The sequence below is a fragment of the Mesoplodon densirostris genome, chromosome 14, assembly GCF_025265405.1.
Source record: "Mesoplodon densirostris isolate mMesDen1 chromosome 14, mMesDen1 primary haplotype, whole genome shotgun sequence".
Classification (NCBI taxonomy): Eukaryota; Metazoa; Chordata; class Mammalia; order Artiodactyla; family Ziphiidae; genus Mesoplodon; species Mesoplodon densirostris.
Genome location: NC_082674.1, coordinates 31,829,138 through 31,848,239, shown reverse-complemented (window position 1 = coordinate 31,848,239; position 19,102 = coordinate 31,829,138). Strand labels below are relative to the sequence as shown.

Genomic DNA, 19,102 nt, shown 5'->3' with positions numbered 1-19,102 from the left:
AAATAAAAAAAGACTTTTACTTAGTATGTCTGCCGTTTCTTCCTCCTCCCTAACCCTGTGTCACTTCAGTGATTCAGCTTTATGAATATTTATTTAATACTCAACTTACTGAGAATAGAAGATACATAGACATGGTTCTTGCCTTCATGGAACTTGTTACCCAATGTGAAACCCAACCAGAGTGCTTGTCTAAGTAGCCTAACTGTAGGGATTTACCCCTTGAGCAGAGTGTGTGTATATAATTAGTGGTGCTGGCAATAAGGAATGGTGGTGGCTGCAACTAGAACAACTTTATCAGTTCACAGGTCTCTGAATAGCTAGCTTTGGCTATTTACTTGTGAAATACTCTAGATAGGGACTATCTAGGCGAGATGCCATGTGAAATAACACTAATAGGACAGAGGAGTTAATATCTCCTGATTCACTTGGTAGGTCCCATCGAGGTTGTGAGGTTCATTTCACTTGGGGTAATTAAGAAAGGAACAGTTCAGCTGAGTCTTTAAGGCTGGCTGGGATTTGGCTGGCAGTATAAGAGAATGGAGAGTAAGTATTTCATATGAGGATAATGTGAAAGCAAAGGTGGTATTGACTTACTAGGCCTGTTTGGAAAATAGTAGTCTCATTTAACTACAGTGGTTACGCTCTGTTTGGGCATAGTAGGAAATAAGATGTGAAAAGCGGATTGATTATAGTTTATGGAGAACCATAAATGTTATACCCTAGAGATTTAGATTCTACCTTGTGGATGATGGGATTTTTTAAAATAGGTTAGTAACGTGGTCAGCGTACACAGGACAGATTGGAAAAGAGAGACCCTCGTGGTAAGAAGACTTGTTCCTGTTACAGCATCCACAATTGAGTAACATGGAAGGCAGGGATGGACAGGATTTTAGGGTGAAAGAATAGAACTTAAAATGTGACTGATAGGTGACAGGGGACAGGGATGAGTTTTATTCGGTTGTGCTTTATGCCTACATGACCTCAAGAACAGATCAAGAATAACTATAAAACTTTATTTTAAAATCAAGTCTTGGGGACTTCCTTGGTGGTACAGTGGATAAGACTCCATGCTCCCAATGCAGGGTGTCCGGGTTCGATCCCTGGTCAGGGAACTAGATCCCACATGCATGCCACAACTAAGGAGCCTGTGAGCTGCAAGTAAGGAGCCCGCAAGCCAAAACTAAGGAGCCCGCCTGCCGCAACTAAGACCCAGTGCAACCAAATAAATAAATAAATATTTGTAAAAATAAATTTAAAAAATAAAACAAAATCAAGCCTTGTGAGTGAGAACCACCAGAACATCCAAGAGCTTGAAGCATCTCAAAATTAGAGCTATCCCTGAATAATAGACTGTTGCTCTCGTTGGTAAGCCTGGTAAAGATAGAAGTTTTACCCATGTGTTTTGTTCACTTGGTTTAAAATCTGTGCCATGCTTTATTTTTCCTTTTTTCTGTTCTTACTCCAGAAACATTTTTGAGCCTACTACAGACCTACTTTACATACAGAGACTCTAGCTGTGTTGCTATAATTTTTAATAGAGTAGGCCGACTCATACTGGGAATTCACTTCTGAGTTATGGGTACCTGCCTTATTTTGGATCTTCCATTAGAGCTACATAGATAAACCTGGCTCTCAAAAGAAGAGCTGGATCCAGGTAAGAGAAAAGGAGACCTATCAAGCTAGTCAGGAATCTCATATTAAGCCATTCTTCCCTCGCTACCTGGAGACCATCTGTTCCCACTGGGGAATGTTTTCTCAAATATACCTTTAACATGAGAAGGCGGTGAAATTTGGTTCTCTGAGGATGAAAAAAATCTTAATGTATGAATCACAGATATACATACAATACATAAACAGATATACAGAATACCTGTGGCATGAAATTTCACAGGGAGAGGTCATTGGGAAAACAAGGTTTATAAACACTGCATTAGGGTAGGACTTTTTTGAGAGTGGGGATCATGTTGTCTTTAAAACAAAAACTAAACCTAATCATCTGATAGAAACTACTTTGGGTATACCAAGCTGGATATATTGATATTTTACTGCTTAGTTTCGGTAAGGGAATTTCTTTTTGATCCTGTTGAACCCACGTTCAAAGTTGATTCATAACTACTTATGCAAGTATAAATGATACTTATCTTAAGCATCGTTAATCATGAATACTAACTAAAAGACAGCCAAATAATAAGTTATGTTAAAAAACAAAATTCAACTGAGTAAATTTGTAGATCTAATTAATTGGATTTTTTTTTAAAGAAACTGCCACTTTTTAAAATATTTATTTATTTTTTTGGCTGTGTCAGGTCTTAGTTGCAGCATGCAGGATCTTTTGTTGCAGCGCTTGGGCTTCTCTAGTTGTGGTGTGCGAGTTTTCTCTCTCTAGTTGTGGCGCCGGTTCCAGGGCGCGTGGGCTCTTTCTTTGAGGCGCTCAAGCTCAGTAGTTGTGCCTACGGGCTTAGTTGCCCTGGGGCATGTGAGATCTTAGTTCCCCGACCGGGGATCAAACCCACGTCCCCTGCATTGGAAGGTGGATTCTCTACCACTGGACCACCAGGGAAGTCCCCCCATCTAACTGGCCTTATTCAGTGATTCATGAGTCAGGCAGCATCCTGTCTAGCAAGTGGCATGGCCCTCCTAGGAGTTGTACAAAATGGAAGGTTTTTATAGGAAGAAGGGTGGGGCAGGGGACCTTTAGCAAAATGTCCTGTGGCCAGAGAGACAAGTCGGAAAGGAAGAAGTAAAATTATCTCCTGTTTGCAGATGATACGAGCTTACATGTAGAAAATCCTAATAATTCCACAAGAAAACTGTTAGAATAAATGAATTCAGCAAAGTTGCAGGATACAAAATCAACATATAAAAATCAGTTGTGTTTATATACACAAGCAATGAATAATCAGAAAAGGAAATTAAGAAAACCTCAATTACAATCTCATAAAAGATGACTTTCTTTCTTTGGGTGACTCAGGGACCCAGACTTCTTGCATTTTCTGGGACCTCACAGTGTCATGTAGCCTGCTAATGGGAAAAGAAAGGGTAGGAAAATGACACATTATTTTTGCTCACATTCCATTGGCAAGAACTGTTCTCTTGGGCACATGATGTTGACTGGAAATGTTGTCTTTTGACGGGATAATTGCCTCTCACCAGTAACTTCCACACTATGGAAGGGAGAGCACAGATTATTTGTGAATGGCTAGCCAGCTCTGCCACAGTGATGATGTTATAGTAATCATGTATTAGTTTCCTGTGGCTATGTTAACAAGTTCTACAAACTTGGTGACTTGAAACAGCACAAATTTATTCTCTTAAAGTACTGGAATTTAGAAGTCCAAAGTGTGTTTCACTGGGTCAAGATCAAAGTCTTAGCAGGGCTGCCTTCCTCTGAATACTCTAAGGGAGAATCAATTTCCTTGTCTTTTCTAGCTTCTAGAGTTGCATTCCTTGCATTCGTTCATTCTTGGCCTCTTCCTCCATCCTCAAAGCCAGCAACATAGCATCTTGCTCCTTGTCTTCTTACAGTCAAGTCTCCCTCTGCCTCTTCTTATAAGGACACTTGAGATTACATTAAGGGCCCACCCAGTTAATTCACGATAATCTCCCCATCACAAGATCCTTAACTTAATCATACTTGCATGCCCCTTTTTGCCATGTATGGTAACGTTCACAGGTTTCAGAGGTTAGGACCTGGCCATCTTTGGGGCCATTATTCGGCCTACTACAGATAGTTAACATTTATTGAACACTTAGTATTGTGTCATGTTTATTCTGAGAACGTTGCATGTGTAAGTCTGTATTTTTCTGCCTGTCTACTTGATTTATTCATGATCTGCTCTACTTGTAGCCTTGCTTATTTTTCTCGATTAGGTTTTGTTTTTATTTTTGCCATCCTTTGGAAGATGTATTCTTCACTTTAATGTCAAAAATTTTACCGAAAACTCATAGACTCTCAGAATTGGAAAGAATTTTTCAAAATTATCTTGTGTAACCATCCCATTGGCGGGGGGGCTGTTAATTTATCCTTTAGAATGTATTTCTCTTGAACTTTGAAGAAAGTCCTTTAACTCTGTTAAGCCCCTTTGGATTAATTAATGTATTAAACTGCTTTCTTTTTTCCTACCCAAATCTACCTTTTTTCAGTTACCTTTAAAAATCAAATTGTGGAATTTTTCTTTGGAATTTTTCCCCACAAAAATACTGAATTTAATTTGGCCATTGTCATAATCACATGGAGGTGACTTAATAGGACAAAAAGGATGCACTTTGGATCAAGAACATTTCCTAGGAAAGACGTAGTTGAAGGCTTAAAAAGCCATTCATAGATTTTAGTGAAACCACAGGAGTAGCAAACAAACAATGTATAAAACATGCTAATAACTGGATGAAATTAAACCAAAAGCAGATGCTCCTGATTTAGAGTCATCATGTAGTAGAATTATGTGCTATAATTATGATTATGCTATTATTATGATTCATTCAGGTAACAGCTTCATTGGTTGCATATTAGGTGCTAGGGATACAGAAATGATGAAGGTATCATCCTGTCCTAGACGATGTAACATTCCAGTGAGGACATAGACATGAAGACATTGATGCACTGATGCTTACAGGTATAATAGAAACCACAACTCAAGGTGGCTTAAACAGTACTAGGAGTTTATTGGTCATGAACAGGTATATCTGAAAATTACCAGGCAGATGAGGCTTCCTGTAGTAGCTCAGTTACACAGGTCATGTGCCTTCCTCCTTCCCCCCTTTTCATGTTTCTTCTCAGTGTTTTCTGCAGATCAGTGTTATTCTAAAGCTGGCTGCCTTGGAGGTTGTGTGACGACTAACAACTTCAGGGCTGCTCTAGAAAGAGAGCTGCTGTCCTCTACCTATTAAACTAGTCCTAGAGTTCAGGCTGACTGTATTAACTTTGATCTCATGTAACCCAGTCACTGAATTGGGGAAAAGTATAATTGAAAGGCAGGTGAAAAGCAAAATTTAGAACTTTGAAAGTATTTCGTATATCCCTGAAAATTGGAGTTCGTCTCATTATGGCTTTATTATGTTTATCTTGGATTCTTCTTAATATACTGAATCAGAAATTCTTACTGGTGGGAAGTAAACCCAGAAGATCCTAGTTCAGTGATTTTCTTTTGAGATTTTGAAGGCATAAAAATCTTCTATTCTCCCTTTGGAGAACTTTGACTTTGTACTCATTTCATTGCAGAAATTACGAGTCTGACATACTGTCTCTTCTCTACGACTTCTTCCCTTGTCACTGGGGCAGTAAGGTTGGTTTTGATATTGAGTTCAGATGGTTCATGGTTAGGCTACTTTCAAGCCTCAGTTACATTTACAGTAGGAAAATGCCAGGCCAGAAGTGTCAGGGCTTGCCATAACAACCTCATATTTATGATTTAAACTTTAGTTTGGGAAACCTATTTTTGATTTGCCACTAATATACATTTAATCAGGCTATTCATAGTATATAATGCTTTAAAAACTGAATTCGTAATACAAAGCTGCTTTGATTTCAGTGTAAGCACTTCCACGTGTTCTCTTTCTGCTTAGTCTCTGGTTTACCACATTTGCATTCATGACAGTTCTGTCTCTTTCCATGACAAATGTTCATTCAGGAACCAGGAACATGTGTGACACTGTTATAGGATTGCCAGATCTTATTTTGAAGAATTTGGGCAGGGAGGGAGTAGAAGGAGAGAGATACTTGCTTATAGTCTGACCAGACTTAAATACAATCCCATTCTACATCCCAGCACAGCTGGAGCAAGGCACTCGAATACAGGATAGGCCTGTGGTGGTGGTGGGGCCTTCTGGTAAACCAGTACTACTAGAGTAAGGCCTCTCAGCTCTGCCAAGAGAGCTGTGGAGGTACATTTGATAGTCTTGGTGTATAAGGGTTCCTGCCCTAACTTAAAAAAGAATTGCTTCCTTGTGCAAAATTATATTAAATGTTGGGACTTCCCTGGTGACGCAGTGGTTAAGAATCCGCCTGCCAATGCAGGGGACACGGGTTCACGGAGCAACTAAGCCCGTGCACCACAACTACTGAGCCTGCGCTCTAGAGCCCGCGAGCCACAACTACTGAGCCTGCGTGACACAACTACTGAAGCCCACGCGCCTAGAGCCTGTGCTCCGCATCAAGAGAAGCCACCACAAGGAGAAGCCCGCACACTGCAACGAAGAGTTGCCCCTGCTCGCCACAACTAGAGAAAGCCCACACGCAGCAACGAAGACCCAACGCAGCCAAAAATAAATAAATAAATAAAATTATATTGAATGTTATTTGCTAAGAAAGGGAAAACAGAATGTATTTCTAGTGTATTATATGATGATTATATCCAAGGCATAATTGTAATAATAGCAAATGCTTATCTAGTGCTTACTCTGTGTCAGATACCGTTCTAAGCATTTTACATACATTAGCCCACCTAACCCTTACAATAGCCATATGAGATAGATTATTATTAGTTTTATCCCTATTTTACAGAGGAAGAAATTGGCACAGAGAGGTCAAGTAACTTGCCCAAGTTCACACAGCTTAGTAAGGGACAGAGTTGGGATTTGAATCCAACATAGTCTGGGACCAGAGTTCATACTTTTTAATTATTGTACTTTACTTTCTGTCAAGATAGGACTGAAATTGTCATTAAAAATAATATCAATAACATTATTTTTTTATGTTTTGAAACAAATCGACATTTTGAAATTTACCTACTAAATATTCAACTTGCTTATTTTTTATTCTAGGAGAAGACTTTGCAGTTGTGCAGCAAGAAATTATTATGATGAAAGACTGTAAGCACCCAAATATTGTTGCTTATTTTGGAAGCTATCTCAGGTACATTGTTTGTTTCCCTTATGAAAAGCAGTAATGATTTCCATCACCTAATACATTTAACAAAATTAAGTTAGCTCTAATACCATGTTTTGTAGTTTTCTTCATGCTTTGAAAATAAGATATTTTCATATGAATGGAATTTTTATTTATGACCTCTTTATGTTAATTCTGTAACCAATACCATAGTCCATGATTTGTCTGTTATACTCTTGGGAATTCTGGGTGTAGTTTCAGTGAGGAAGCTGGCAAGTAAAAACTGACTTTTATGATTAGTCTTCCTGTGGTAGACCAGAGCTCTAAATGCGCCAATCTGTTGCCCCTTCTAGTCTTGGGTGAATTTACAAAGTATATCTGTTGTTTTTAGAACCTTTAGAACCTTTTTTTTTCTTTTGTGCTTCTAGCCTCAAAGTATTGCATCATCCCTTCCCTTCATTTTATCCAGAGGACTAGGAATTATAATTATTTTACTAACTTCTTATTTTCCCAGGTCCTAAAGTGAACTTAGACTGAATTTGCCGCCCCTTGTTTTGGTTTGGCAGGACCAAGCCAGGCTCCCCAGGTCATATTCCATAGGGGATGACCTCAAGGCCAAATCTTGTGTTTCCATTCACTTCTGTAAGCAGTTGAGCTGAGCGCTGTGACCTAGTTGTTTCCAAGCTTCCTTCCAAAGGGGAAGGATTAGAGAATGTTTTCTTAGGTACTTAAAAAACTCTTCTGTTTGGTTCCCATATACTGTAGGGTAAGAATAAGGATGTATCTTATTACAGCTCCCATTCTGTCTGTGAGCCAAGTACAAAACACTTCTTTTCTGATGCAGGCACAGCATATGGAAAAGATGGGGCACTTCTGCCCTCTCTTCCTTCCAGCTTGTGAAAGGCCAGGGGACCAGCTCTTCTTGATTCTGACCGCTCTTGGATAGCTTTGATTGCCCACCTTCATCGAGGTCAAAGGGTGGGTTTAATGGGGACTTTAGTTCACGTAGGGACAGGTGCTGCCCGGAGGTCAGTGGCTGTTAAACATTTTGAATGGGTTCTTTAACAGCCAGTTTAAAACTGCTTCAATGGTGGGTGGTTCAGACAACAGCCTAACAACAGTTTCTGCATCAGTTTTTATCTTATGGACAGACCCAGCACAGGCAGTTACTCCGTCAGCTCAAAGAAGTCTCTTACAATCATTTAAGCTCATAATACAAATAACTGATTTCTGCCAACACATGTAAATTGTCACTTCAAAACAATTTGTTTCACTGTTATTGGTCCTAACAAAATGATCCTACTTAGACTCATCTGGAAGAAGCATTACAAAGTTTTCTTCCCCCAAGAGCAAACAGATCTTTTTTTAAGAGTTTTTGTGTTTCCCCAGGGACATTGAACTGAGAATTTCTCAAACATGGTCTGAGTCTTCCAGAAGTATGGGACCATCCAAAGCCTAACCTGTTATTCCAGGAGAGCCCCACCCACTTACATGGCAACCTTGGTGTGGTGAAATGCACATGATCTTTTTGCCACAGAGACAATAGCATAGTTGGTGGTTTAGAGCTTGAGTTCTGGAGTCAGGTTGGTTGGGTTGGTTGAGTCCTGACTCCATCACTTACTAACTCTGTGACTTATGGCAAATTACTTAACCACTCTGTGCCTCCATTTCCTCATCTATAAAATAAGGATAATAATAATAGATACATGATGTGATAACTACAAGGGTAATTGGTAAATACAAGTAAAGTGTTAAGAACAAGGGTTAGAGCATAATAAATGCTCAATAAATGTTAACTTGTATTACTACTACTGTTGCTATGATTACTATTACTGTTAACTGTTTTTTAAATACCATCAGGTTAGTGCCTAATTTGATCTTTTCAACAACGCTCTTAGGAATATTACTCTGTGGTAAATATTATTTCCATTTTACTAATAAGGTGTTTGAGAGTTTCACATCGAGTATTTAGTTCACAGTCTCATTTCAAGTTATTGACAGAGGAGGGTCCTAGTTCTTTCTGTGGTATTGTGCTTATGGATCACATGACTTTTGACTTGGCCTTTCTACTTCCTTATCAAAAAAGCTGACCAAATAAACTTCCAGTACTTCACACCCACCCACCCCACCCACCCCAAAACTCAAAAAGTAACACTAAGCTAAACTGGACATTTGACTTTCTGGGTTACTTAGGCAAGAGCCTTCCCACACAGGTTAGGCAGCAAAACATTTGATCTTGTTACCGGAATACAGAATTCCTTTTGGGTTTGTATTCATTTTTGTTGAGACTTGGGGCAAAATAGCACAACTCTGTAGTAACACACTCTTTAACCTTAACCACGAGACATGCTACAAGAGAGCCAATTTGAGGTTATGCCTAACAAAAATTGTACTTACTTTTAGATATCAGGAACCATGTATTCTGACTGTATATTGAATATCCTTTTTTTAAAAGTAAACCTTTTAAATTGAAGCATAGTATACATACAGAACAGTGTGCAAATTTCTGTTTTGTGTGTAACTCGATGGATTTTTTTAGAGGATACTTTTACTTTAATCTAAGTATAAGAATACAGAGAGCAAAACTGCCCAGAAACCATAGTGAAACAGACAAAATTAGGGTCTTTTTTTTTAATAAAACGTGCTCATTTGGAGTTGTATCATCTGATATAGGAAAACTGATTTAAATATATAATTTTATTCTGTAACGTGTAGTTGATGAAAGTGATATGAAAGCAAATGGTAATATAATGTGGAACAGCGGTTAATCCTCTCTTTCTTTAGCTCTTTTCTTCTATAGAAATTCTTCCCTGCTTCACTAATTAAAGTCTAGACTCAGGCAAATTTGGACTATGGGATAATGATTAGCCTTGTGGGGTGTTAGAGCTAGAAGGGACTAAGAGGTCTTGTCACTTAGCCCACTTTTTTTTTTTTTTGCTGATAGAAGAGAGACTGCTGGATAAATGACTTCTTTAGGTTATCCAGCTACTCATTGTTGGTGCTGGGATTTAAACCTGGCTCTGCAGGTACCTAGCCAGCAGTCTTTTTAGTGTACATATTACTTAGTCCGGAAATGGCAGATTTAGTCTCAAAGGGAACATGGTTTCTTGGCTTCTTTCTCATTACTGAATGATTTTTCAGAAGGCAAGGAGCTTGTTAGTTTGAACTTGATACAAACCCCCTAAAATATATACTGTTCTTATTGACCTTCTTCCTTCTATCTTGTTGCCATTATAGCCTATTATAACAAATTTGGACAAAAAAATTGAGTAAACTGAAGTAACGTGGTTTGACCATTAATAAATTTCCCCTCCAGGAAATCAGACTTAACCCTATGAATTTACTAAATAGATGACCAGCAAATAATTAAGTTCAGAAGTGTATTTTATAACAGGGTTATAGTGAGCTATGCTCACTTCCCAAAGAAATATTGAGACTGAGCTCCTATAAAACAGAAGCCTAATACTCTTGATGGGGCCTTCCTTACTTGCTCTTCAATATCATTAAAAGCCTGTGTTTATTAAGTGCCTAATTACACACACTGTACAACAAGAACTGGATAGAGAAAACTGTTCTCTGAGAGTTTAGAATTTAAAGTAAATAGTCCTGGTTTGGTATATATTTTTATCTGTGTATTTCTGTGTGTATATTCATAAAACAACAGATTTAAATCACCATTGACCTATTCTTTATTCTCAGTAGAGCTAAACTATTGCTTCTTTTAAGCAAAGAATGATCTTAACTTCAAATTCTTCTAAGCATTCCTTAACCCAGCATATCCTTTAAGAATAAGTTAAGAAAATTGGAACATTCCTTTCTAGTTTGAACTCATAATGCTCAGTTTTGAATAACAGCAAATGATCCTCAAAAGATAAGCTGTCAGAAGATCAGATCCATACACTGAAAACACTTTTATTTAGATCAGATATTTTAAACCCTTGAAATCCAGAGTAGTAGTTTAGATGAACATGATTTAACTCATAGTAATAATATATTTTTAAATCATCACCACTCACAAAGTGTTTTTACATTATTTCTTAGGATGTCTAGAGTGCTGTATTGATTTCTGGAGATGTTAAGATAGCTAAAACAGTCCTTGCCTTTAAGGAGCTTACTATTGAATAGAAAAAATAGACATAAGCAAATAATTGCAATGCTAGGTGCAGTAATCATTTTGACCTAAGATATAAAGTGATAAAGATGGTAGTATATCTGATTTTGTCAAAGGGAATCAGAGAGAGCTCTTTGAATGATGTTATTCCCAAATACTGGGTGTTAAAGGATTAGTATGCATTTACTGTGATGTGTATATGTATGTAGAAAATTGTAATTTCTGACAAAGGAAATGGATGCATGAAAAAATCATGAAGTGTTCAGGAGATAGCTAATAATCTCATATTAGAGTTTAAGGGGAAAGGGTGTAGTTCAGCAGGTTAAGGCTGTGGACGTTTAGGCAAAAAAGAAACCTTTTATGCCTTAATTAGGACCTATATGTATTGAGCATACTTGTTGGAAGGTTTTAACACAGAGGTAGTATATTCTATTGGGGGATGGACTTGGGGTGTAGGGTATTGAGACAAGGAGTCAGTTAATTTTATACGGTACATTTATTACAGTAATCCAAGAAGAGATGGTAGTCCCTTGAGTTACATAGAAACTGGAAGAAATTTTCTTTTCTAGAGCCAGAGACAGGACTTGCCAGGGAAACCACAGAATCTTAACTGAAAATGCGTTTTTGAAAGCTCACACTATGAAAATAAAAATTACAGGGCTTCCCTGGTGGCGCAGTGGTTGAGAGTCCGCCTGCCGATGCAGGGGACACAGGTTCGTGCCCCGGTCCGGGAAGATCCCACATGCCGTGGAGCGGCTGGGCCCGTGAGCCATGGCTGCTGAGCCTGCGCGTCCGGAGCCTGTGCTCTGCAACGGGAGAGGCCACAAGAGTGAGAGGCCCGCGTACCACACACAAAAAAATAAAATAAAATTAAAATGACAGTTAAGTCACTTTAATTTATACCCAGCTACTGTCTTTTTTTAAAAAAGGAAACTTAATTTTGGAATATGTTAGATTTACATAAAAGTTGCAAAGATAGTACAAAGAGTTCTCACAGCTTTCCCTGGTATTAACATCTTACATAACCCTGGGACATTTGTCAAAACTAAGAAATTAACACTGGTACAATAATATTAGCTAAACTAAGATACTGCATTTGGATTTTACCAGTTTTTCACTAATGGTCCTCTTTAAGTAACAAATTTGGTGGAACTACCTTATGAGATACTTCTTTATACCAGTATTGCTGGGGTATTTCTATGGAACATTTGTTCAGAGGGATGCTGATATGTGAAAAAATGGGTGTATGGAAAAAATAATTTGGGGATGTAGCGAACTAAACACAATTAGAGAAGTTGCATTTCTTCTTTCTCTTCTTCACTTTCCCTCTCCCCTCTGCTCTGGTATCTTTTCCCCTTCTTCCTCTTCTCCATTCTCCCCTTCCCAACTTTCCATCCCCTTTCTTCCCCTCTTTCGAATCTTCCTCCTCCTTTTCCCACCTTTTCTTCCCTCTCCACACCTCCTCCTTCCCTTTCTCCTTCTATTCTGTGCCCCACTCCCACCCCACAGGATTTCTCAGAGACCTTAAAATACCAGTGGCATTGTTAATTTCCAAGAGAAGAGAAGACTACAGTATATGACATTTCTAAAACTGATTTAACTGTGCAGTGGTTTCTTTGGGGGAGCATACTTCACATAGGACTGCTGTCCAGTGACCCGTTCTTTGTCAAATACTATGCCAAACTGGGAGTGTTAAGTATAATTATAGAGAAATAGGTCACCTTGTATCCTCTGAATACATAGCTACCCCTCATTGTTAAAGGGGAAGAAGGTGGATGGGTTACGTATAACTTTTTGGAATGCGGTCGTTTTTGCCTATTTGTTTAAAAATGAACCAAAACATTTTAAATTCAGCACACCTTAACATGAGCTATCCTAAATTAAAACATCTAGCAATTATTAAACTTTTCATTTTTCACATTGACAGTTGAGGTTACAGTTGAATTATTTTGCTGAATGTGGTGGAGTAGCCATTGTCAAGTGCTTTGGTCAACAAGATAACCTACAGTAAAGTACAGGGTACTGCAGTGTGGGCATGGCTAGGCATCCTGTCCCAGGGGGAATGACTGGTATGCTAGTTTCTAGCAGACATTTGAGAGCTGTTTATCTTTGGTGATCATGCTCATATTTTATTTTTCTTTTTAAATCATGTTATATTTGGGCAAAATATATAAATAATTATACTTAGTTCAGTGTGGGAAGATTAAAAGGTGTGTTTTAGAAATGATAAGCTCTTTAATTTAATGAAATAGTTATTAGAATGTTAGTTCCTATATGCTCTAGTAAACATTGAACTAGAAGATGAAAATAGTGAACTTTTCCCCCCTCTACTTATTTTTCTATTCCTTGTCAGATAGAAAGATAGTTTTACAGAATAAGAAAGAAGAATTCTAAGGATTTGTTGAGCCAGAGAATTAATAGTGATATATTGTATATTTACCTCAGTGATTAATTTTATTTTAGTTCAAATACCCAGGGACAAAGATTTTGTAATTTATTGGCCTGCATCAAATGGACTGATTTGGTTCAAGTCCTTTCCCGTTAGGCAGATGGCTTGGTGAGTGACCAAAAGCAAATGCAGATTTACCATCACAAGAGAGACATTCTTAGAACAGATGGAAGTCATTTTTCTAATAGACTCTGAATATTCAGGCATTTTTGATAATAGCAGACTTAACTAAATAGAATGTTGTAAAGGTAAAGTGTTTTAGGCATCTTAAAAGGTAAACTATTAAATATATAATTATGATTTTTTTTCTCAGTCTGTAAGTTGGAAAGTCATTTTACATAGAGTGAACAGAAAATTGTGTTTTTAAGCAAGGTGGGAAAGGAAGTAGACCAGCTTCAAGTAGAGGATGGTATAATATTGAAATATGTAAGAAAGCAGAGAACTCATTTCCTGCATCCATTTTCTTTACAAAGGAGAATTGTTTTCAAGCTGGGAAGGGTAGGAAAATAATGCTTAATAAAAGCATTATTAAGGAGGAATTGAAGTACAGATAGGTGAGTAGATAATTATAGAGCACTAGACACTTTAAATGAATGTAAGCCTTTTAGATTTATATAAATTATATCTCATTACTATACTGAAAATATAGCAGACATGATTGTCATCCACTGTCGGTGAGTGTCTTGACAAATAGGAGGGGTGTCAATAGATTAGTGATCAGCATTGACCAATTTGCAAAGGAAAAGAAAAGGTGATTTCTAGAAAATACAGACCGCTAAACTTGATGTCAGTTATCTGTCCCCAGCAAACATCTAAGATAATTTTTTTTTTTTTTTGCGGTGCGCGGGCCTCTCACTGTTGTGGCCTCTCCCGTTGCGGAGCACAGGCTCCGGACGCGCAGGCTCAGCGGCCATGGCTCACGGGCCCAGCCACTCCGCGGCATGTGGGATCTTCCCGGACCGGGGCACGAACCCGTGTCCCCTGCATCGGCAGGCGGACTCTCAACCACTGCGCCACCAGGGAGGCCCTAAGTATTAATGACATAATCAGTGAGCGCTTATAGGAAGGAAGTGGTGATTAGCATAACTTTAGTAAGAAGTCAAATCAATCCCATTTCTCTTCTATTTTTTTCTTAAAAAAAAGAAAAAGGCAAGTTTACTTAATTACACCTTCACTGAGTTCCAGGAGCAGTTTAAGGTGCCTCACATAAATAAAACACAACAAGACAAAATATAACAAAAGGAGTAGAAAACAGCTTATGTTTATTGGGTGTATAGTCCAGGTCCTTTACTAAGCAGTTTACATGTTTTTTCATTTTATCCTGAGCAGACCCCAAAACAACCCAGCCAGTTTCTGTGAGATGTGAGAAGTCCCTGCTGGCTGTTGCTTAAGCCCTTGAGGCAGGAATTTTATATGAAAGTTTCGTGTGCAGCAGATGTGAAAATATTTTAGAGCAGTAGTTCTCAAGCACTTTGGTCTTAGAACCCCTTTTATTTTACACTCTTAAAAATGAGTACCCCCAAAGAGCTTTGATTTGTGTGGGTTATATCTATTGATATTTACTATATTAGATATTAAAATTGAGAAACATTTGAAACAAGAATACATAAGCACATATTCCAGTAGCTGTCAGAGGGATGACATCATCATCACACTTCTTGCTCCTGTAGCGTCTGGAAAACACTGTATTTTCAAGACAGAGTGCAAAGGGCAAATAATTTTTAGCGTTGTTATGAAAATGAGTTTGACTTTGCTGACCCCCTGAAAGGATCTCCAGGACTCTCAGAGGCCCCCAGACCGCACTTTGAGAACCATTGTTCTAGAGGAAGGACTCAGTCTAGAGAGATCAGGCTATGAAATCCTGCATTACACATATTAAATTGGAGTCTAAGCATCACTTCAAAGAATATTGGTTGATAGACTTGCCAGAGTTTTATACCTCAGTTTAAACAAAGGCACAGAGAGGTGCCAAATGGTCATTCTGAGCAGTCTACATAGTTAGAGTGCCATTCATGTCACCAGTGGAAAAATTACTCCTAATGTTCCTTAAGCTCATTAGTAAACTCAGTAGTGCAGGTCCACATAGTTTATACACAAAACTCTTGCTCCTGATTAGGAGCTTTCTAACCAACGACTTCTGGAGCGTGGGGTAGGAGGGGTGTACTTACACTTAGAAATAGTGTCACAATAGTGTCTCCAATTATTTTCCGTAAAATAATTGGAGAGCTAATAAGATGCATGTGAAAACTTCATTTTTTTTCCTTTTAAGGATGAAATTTAACAAATAAGGACAAGGTCCTGTGCGTAGTTTCAGTGAACCAGATATACAAATAGGGAGCTAGAAAGGAAACTCATCTGACCACTTCTATGTAAAAAAAGATCTAGAGGTTTTAGTTAACTTCAAACTGCAAACCAGCAGTTGAATGCAGTTGCTAAGAAGCTGAAGTTAATAAGAAACAGAAGTGTTCATATGAAGGACATAATTGTTCGATTCTCAGGGGGATTTAGATTTCTCCCTGTGTAACAGTCACCAGTCATAAATGCCTTCATCGTTTTGGATGAGACCATGCATCTGCCAGCCCCAGGCATCCATTCTGAGAGTTATTCAAACCAGGCCACTGGGCAACTAGGTCATACTTTACCATCAGCTGCCATGCCTCAGTTTCATTGGTATGTGGACCACCTGTGAATTTCAGGTCCTGATTTCTTTCTCTGGGCTTCACTATCTTCAGCTTTGCCTCTAGAATCATGGTACTTTTTACTCTGTACTCTTTTAAGTTTGCTGACCTTCACACTGACAGGTTGTGTTCCCTTGATATATGGTGCATGGTCCATCACACCCAACCAAGTCAGCTTACCGCTCAGCTCTGCTTAATCACACCACCACTGCTGTATGTGGTCCAATCCTGATAACAGCTCCACTTGTTAATGCACTGTTCATGCAGTATTCAGACTAGTACTTGATTCTGGGTGCTGCATTTTAAGAGACATTGACAAACTAGAGACTATCCAGATGAAAGTAACTAAACTGAGGAGTATACAAACCATCCATTGTTTTACAGTATGACCTCAGCCTATTCTAGCTTCACTTCCTGCCATTCTCTCTTCAGGTAGCCTAAGTTCAACTCACACTAAATCACCCACAGTCTCTAAAATGTGGCATCAAATTTTCATTCTTTTGCACAGGCCCTTTCCCTGTCTCTTAGTGGTGAATTCCTACTTTAACTTCAAGACCCAGCTCAAATGTTATTTCTTCCCTTAAAATTTCCATCGACTTTCCTAATTATTTTTACCTCTGGGTTCTCACAGAACTTTATACATGCCTGGATTGTGCATTAATCAAACTATAATACAGTCCAAGGGTCAGCAAACCTTTTCTGTAAATGACCATATAGTAAATATTTTAGGCTTTGTGGACTTTGTATGTTTCTCTCTGTCACAGTTGCTCACCTCTGCTGTTTTAGTACAAAAACAGACATAGATAATATGTAAATGAATGAGTGTGACTGTATTCCAATATAACTTTACATGGACACTAAAATTTGAATTTCACAGAATTGTCACATGTCAAGAAATAATATTCTTCTTTGGAAAACCCTCCCTAACCGTTTAAAAATATGAAAACCATGGGCTTCCCTGGTGGCGCAGTGGTTGAGAGTCTGCCTGCTGGTGTGGGGGACGTGGGTTTGTGCCCCAGTCCGGGAGGATCCCACATGCCGCGGAGTGGCTGGGCCCGTGAGCCATGGCCACTGAGCCTGCGCGTCTGGAGCCTGTGCTCTGCAACGGGAGAGGCCGCGGCAGTGGGAGGCCCACGTACCGCAAAAAAAATAAATAAATAAAAATATGAAAACCATTCATAGTCCCTGGGTTATACAGAATCAGGCGACAGGCTAGATTTGGCCCACTGGCCATAATTTGCTGACCCTGGATCTAATCTGTTTGTTTATTATTTCAATTACTCATGCATTCATTCATTTATGAAATAAATATTCATTTACTGGTATCCTTCTAGGCACTGTGAATGCAGTGGTAAGAGACACCAACATATTATTAAGGCAGAATCTTTCTTCTGTGTTAGACTGAGCTTGCTGAGTTCAGAGACTTTCTATTCCATCTCTGCCCCCCAAGAATAGTACGTTTCCTGTTACATTTTGAGATGAAGTAATGAATGATTCAACAAAGGAATAAGTGATTATGGCTTTGCTAATTATTTCTCCTGTGACTATGTGGTTATGCTGTCTTATAATGTGAATGTGAAAGAGAAATGCTACTAAAGACAAGTGAGTGATAAATTTTTAACAAAGGTTATTTTGGAAAGATCTTTGTTGAGTCTAGATATGAGGGTAAAGTTTACATTTTGTCTGTTTTGTCAATGAGAAAAGCTACCAAAGTGATATACTTTGAGATGTATTGGCTATTCTCTGATGAATCTTCCCTATGTAATTTTTGGTATGAACCCTTTAATTAACATTTAACTTTTATAATGCAGTCATAGGGTAGATGGATAAACTGTGAGGGAGGGGACTTTTTAACTAAAGGGACATTTTCTCTCATTTGGATGTGCCAAATGACATCTTTACATCCTACAAATCGTGTATTTTAAGGATTAAAACCTTGGGTTGAGTTATAGTAACACATGATGTTAAGTAATTCGTTTACTCATAGATATTAGCTTTTCTCTTAGCACATTGCATTTATGTGGTTTTTCAAGGTATTGGCATACGACCTTAAAATACTTGTTACTTAAAATAACTTTAATCATGAAAATGTGATAATGCTTATTTTCTTTTTATAGGCGAGATAAACTTTGGATTTGCATGGAGTTTTGTGGAGGTGGTTCTTTACAGGATATTTATCATGGTAAGACCAAAGTATATGTGAAAGAGATTAAGTAGAATTTCTTAAAATATAGTTATTTACTATGTTAAACATTAATGTTGTTTTGAGGAAAGTGTGTTTTATCATTATGCTATTTGAATACATAAGGAAATTTAAGATATATACAGACGAAAGGAGCATTCACTTTATAAGTTGAGAAATTACACGCAGTTGAATTATTTGCTAATTCTAAAGAAGGCATATTATATATAGTTAGTTCAGTTGGAATAGGAAACAGGAAAGGATAGATTTTCTGGAACTGTTTTAGAAGGCTTAATGAAGAAAGTGGGCTTTAAATTGGTCTTTAAAAGATAGGTAAACCATGGATACAAAGAAGAGACACAAGTATACTCCAGGAGTTGAAACAGCAGCACAGTGATGGGAAGGTGTGACATGTTAGATCACTCTCACTGGTCTATCTGGGGTGTATTTGGAGAGTGTGGTCAGATCTAGAGAGCCTTGAAAGCCAGAAGGAGGGACTTCCCTGGTGGTCCAGTGGTTAAGACTCCACACTTCCACTGCAAGGGGCACAGGTTGGATCCGTGGTTGGGGAACTAGGATACTGCATGCCGGGCCACATGGCCAAAAGAAAGCCAGAAGGAAAAACATAGGAACATTTCTGCTTCATGAATAGTTATTTCTGAGACTTCCCTGGTGGCACAGTGGTTAAGAATCAACCTGCCGTTGCAGTGGACATGGGTTTGAGCCCTGGTCTGGGAAGATCCCACACGCTGCAGATCACCTAAGCCCAGCTGCCACAACTATTGAGCCCATGTGCCACAACTATTGAAGCCCACGTTTGTAGGGCCCATGCTCTGCAACAAGGTAAGCCACTGCACTG

General features: G+C 38.5%; 1 protein-coding gene across 2 annotated transcripts in view; it reads left to right on the top strand.

Annotated features, from left to right (window-relative positions):
* Positions 1–19,102, top strand: part of MAP4K3 (mitogen-activated protein kinase kinase kinase kinase 3) — a 194,259-nt gene that overhangs the window by 89,560 nt on the left and 85,597 nt on the right. For both annotated transcript variants that reach the window (XM_060117942.1, XM_060117941.1), the window contains exons 3-4: positions 6,760–6,850; positions 18,179–18,243. In XM_060117942.1, the coding sequence (XP_059973925.1) occupies positions 6,760–6,850; positions 18,179–18,243 (156 nt within the window). The remainder of the gene's footprint in view (positions 1–6,759; positions 6,851–18,178; positions 18,244–19,102) is intronic.